Source organism: Microtus ochrogaster, assembly GCF_000317375.1.
Source record: "Microtus ochrogaster isolate Prairie Vole_2 chromosome 14 unlocalized genomic scaffold, MicOch1.0 chr14_random_1, whole genome shotgun sequence".
NCBI lineage: Eukaryota > Metazoa > Chordata > Mammalia > Rodentia > Cricetidae > Microtus > Microtus ochrogaster.
The window spans coordinates 30,543,576-30,546,996 of NW_004949096.1; the positions used below are offsets into that span (position 1 = coordinate 30,543,576).

Here is a 3,421-nt window from a genome sequence, read left to right on the forward strand (position 1 = left end):
TGAACCTCCTTGAAAGACCTCTATGGTCCATGCTACCCCTGGAGGCCACATTGGTATCCCTTGGGGTTCAGGTTGTTGTCCCTGGTCCTGCAGCAGCCAGGGGCTATGTTGATGTACCTGGCCTGTGTTACCACCAAAGTCCATGCAGATGTTCGTGACCTGTGCCACTGAGCCATGTTGATGTTAGTGGACTGTGCTGGCACCAAGGGCCAAGTTAATGTGAGTAGCCTGTGCAGCCACTGAGGCAGGCCATGTTGATATCCATGGTCTGTGCTGTCTTTTACCAGGGGCCATGTCTGGGTCCATGGTCCTGCTGCAGCCGGGGCCATGTTGATGTCCCTGACTCCTACAAGAGTTATTTGCCGAAGATGAGAATTACAAAATTAAGATAAGCTGGAACTGGAGAGATGGCTCAGTGGTTAAGAACACTGACTGCTCTTCCAGAAAACCTAGGTTCAATTCCCAGCACCCACATGACCACTCACAACTGTCTGTAACTCCAGTTCCAGGGTATCTGACACCAATGCACATAAAATAAAATAAATAAATAATTTCTTTAAATTAGGGTAAGCATCATAGAATTACTGCAATGTAAAATTGATTCACGATGTTTAGCTTTTAGAAATCACAGTATTCATGGGAATAATGAGAGTCTGTTTTTTTCTTGTAGCTTTAAAGAAGCCCCCTGTGTTAGCTTCTCCACATGAAAATCATCAAACAATTTCCCATCTTCCAACTGGACAGCCTCTCTCACCTAACATGGCTCCAGGTATAAAGTCTCACTTAGCATTTCCTTGAGAACCAACTTACTGTTCAACTGTTACTGTAGAATAAGTAGAACATGTCATTTAGAAGCATGGTGAAGTAGTATTTGTTCTTGAAATTATTATTTTTAATGATTGGTAAAGTTCAGGGAGAAATAATTATCTAAAACTGTACTGGGAAGGCAGAGGCAGGTGGACCTCTGTGAGTTTGAGGTCAGCCTGGTCCACAGAGCTAGGTTCAGGATAGCGAAGGCTGCACAAAGAAACCTTGTCTTAAATGATTAAAAAGAAAAAAAATCATCCTCTAGTAGTTTAAGACCATCCTGAGCCACATGAGACCATATCCAAAAAATAAGCAAAATCTTGCTAGATGGTTCAGGAGGTAAAGGCCCTTGCACCAAGCCTGGCAACCTGAGTCCCTGAATCCATATGGTAGAAGGAGAAAATCAACTCCCAAAAGTTGTAAGTTGTCCTCCAATCCATACACATGTTTGCATGCTAACATTTGTATACACAAGCGTGCACGCGCACACACACAATTAAATAAATAAATTTATTAAAAGTTGGATTTTAAGGGCTGGAGAGATGGCTCAGAGGTTAAGAGCACTGACAACTCCTCCAGAGGTCCTGAGTTCAATTCCCAGCAACCACATGGTGGCTCAGAGTCATCTATGGTGAGATCTGGTGCCCTCTTCTGGCAAGCATAGATGGAAGGAATGTTGTATACATAATAAATAAATAAATCTTAAAAAAAAAAAAAAGTTGGATTTTAAGCTGGGCAGTGGTGGCGCATGCCTTTAATCCTAGCACTCGGGAGGCAGAGGCAGACAGATCTCTGTGAGTTTGAGGGCAGCCTGGTCTACAAAAGCTGGTTCTAGGAGAGGCTCCTTGTCTTGAAAAACAAAACAAAACAAATTAGGTTTTAAAGTGGGTGTGATGACGCATACCTGTAATGCAGAAGGCTCATTCCAGCACTCAAAATGTTGAGGCAGAAGATCATCTCAAACTCAAGGCCAGCCTGAGCTTCTTGTAGTGAGACCTTATCTCAACAATCAAACAAAAAATGTTGAGTAGTGTGGTTGTGTTAATCACTGTTCTCTCCTAGTGAAAAGACACCATGACCTTGGCAGCTCTTACAAAAGAGAACATTTAATTGGGGCTGGCTTACAGTTCAAAGGTTTAGTCCATTGTCCTCATGGTGGAAGCGTGGTAACATTGTAGGCAGACATGGTGCTAGAGTGTAGCTGAGAGTTCTATGCCCTCATCTGCAGGCAAGAGCAAGGGTGGAGCCACTGGGCCTGGCTTGGACTTTTGAAACCTCTAAGCCTACCCCACAGTGACATACTTCCTCCAACAAGGCTATACCTACTTCAAAAAAGCCACAAGTCCTAATCATATCAAGTAGTACCACTTGCTAATGACCAAATATTTAAATCTGTGAGCCTGTGGAGATCATTCTTATTCAAACCACCATAGTGGTGGCCCATGCCTGTAATCTCAGAACTTGGGAGGTAGAGACAGGAGGACCAGAAATTCAAGATCATCATTGTTACTGTTCTATTGCTCTAAAGAGACACCATGACCAAAGCAACCCTTATTTAAACAAACAAACAAACAAACAGTTAATTGAAGCCTTGCTTGCAGTCTTAGTCTATAAACATCATGGCAGGAAGCATGGCAGCATGTAGGCAGACATGGGGCTAAGAGCTTACATTCTGATCCACAGGCAGCAGATAGAGAGCCTGAGACTGCTGTGGACTTTTGAAACCTCAAAACTCACCCCAGTGACACATTTCCTCCAACAAGGCCGTATCTCCTAATCCTTTCAAACAGTTCCACTCCCAAATATATGATCAGGTGGGAACCATTCTTATCCAAAGAAATTGTTAGACGAAAGTATTAAGAAGATAACAGTTATGATTCATTGTATAGATGAAGATGACAGAGTTTAAAGGTGTTGAAACCCTGGTAGTTCCTAGAGATTTCTAGCAGCTGTTTAGAGTTTAGAGCATGGAGGAGAAATGAGTGTCATTTCTTCTGTGTAGAAACACAGACAAAAAAGTTGAGTAGGCTTGTAGTCAGTGGTGGAGATGCTTAACCACAGAGAAGGTGGCATTTGATAAACTAGTAAAGCTTAAAAGCAAACCAACTCTATGACCTCCCAAGGTCAGATGGTCATGGGATTTTGCTTTTCTAAAGCAAGTCACATGAAATTGTTCTCTTAAAGAATTACGTTCTTTTAATTTGATGTGTTTCTTCCACAGGTTCACAATTAAACCAGAATGAAAATCCTGGTACTTCCAAACAGAACCCTTCAAATCCTCTTCAGCACCTAATTCCAGGCTCAAACCTGGAGCGGGAACCCAGAATTCAACCAGATACACTAAAGCAGGCCACCAGGGACAGAGTCAGTGATTTCCACAAATTGAAGCAAAGTAAGAATCAATTGACGAATACTATGTTAACAGAAGTTTTTTAAATACAGTGAACTTGTTTCCGAGACTCAGATACGGTCTTGTTGTTATGCTCTAACAAATATGTAAAGAGAAAGTATGGTTAAATTTTAAAGAAAAATAGGTTTTAAATGGATAGTGTTGCTCTTTTTTAAAAATGCTGCAAGATCCCCAGCGGCAGCAGGCAGCAGAAATGCTGTAGGT

General features: G+C 42.0%; 1 protein-coding gene across 2 annotated transcripts in view; it reads left to right on the forward strand.

Annotated features, from left to right (window-relative positions):
- Positions 1-3,421, forward strand: part of Casc4 (cancer susceptibility 4) — an 80,525-nt gene that overhangs the window by 53,816 nt on the left and 23,288 nt on the right. For both annotated transcript variants that reach the window (XM_005364353.3, XM_005364356.3), the window contains exons 7-8: positions 671-769; positions 3,029-3,199. In XM_005364353.3, the coding sequence (XP_005364410.1) occupies positions 671-769; positions 3,029-3,199 (270 nt within the window). The remainder of the gene's footprint in view (positions 1-670; positions 770-3,028; positions 3,200-3,421) is intronic.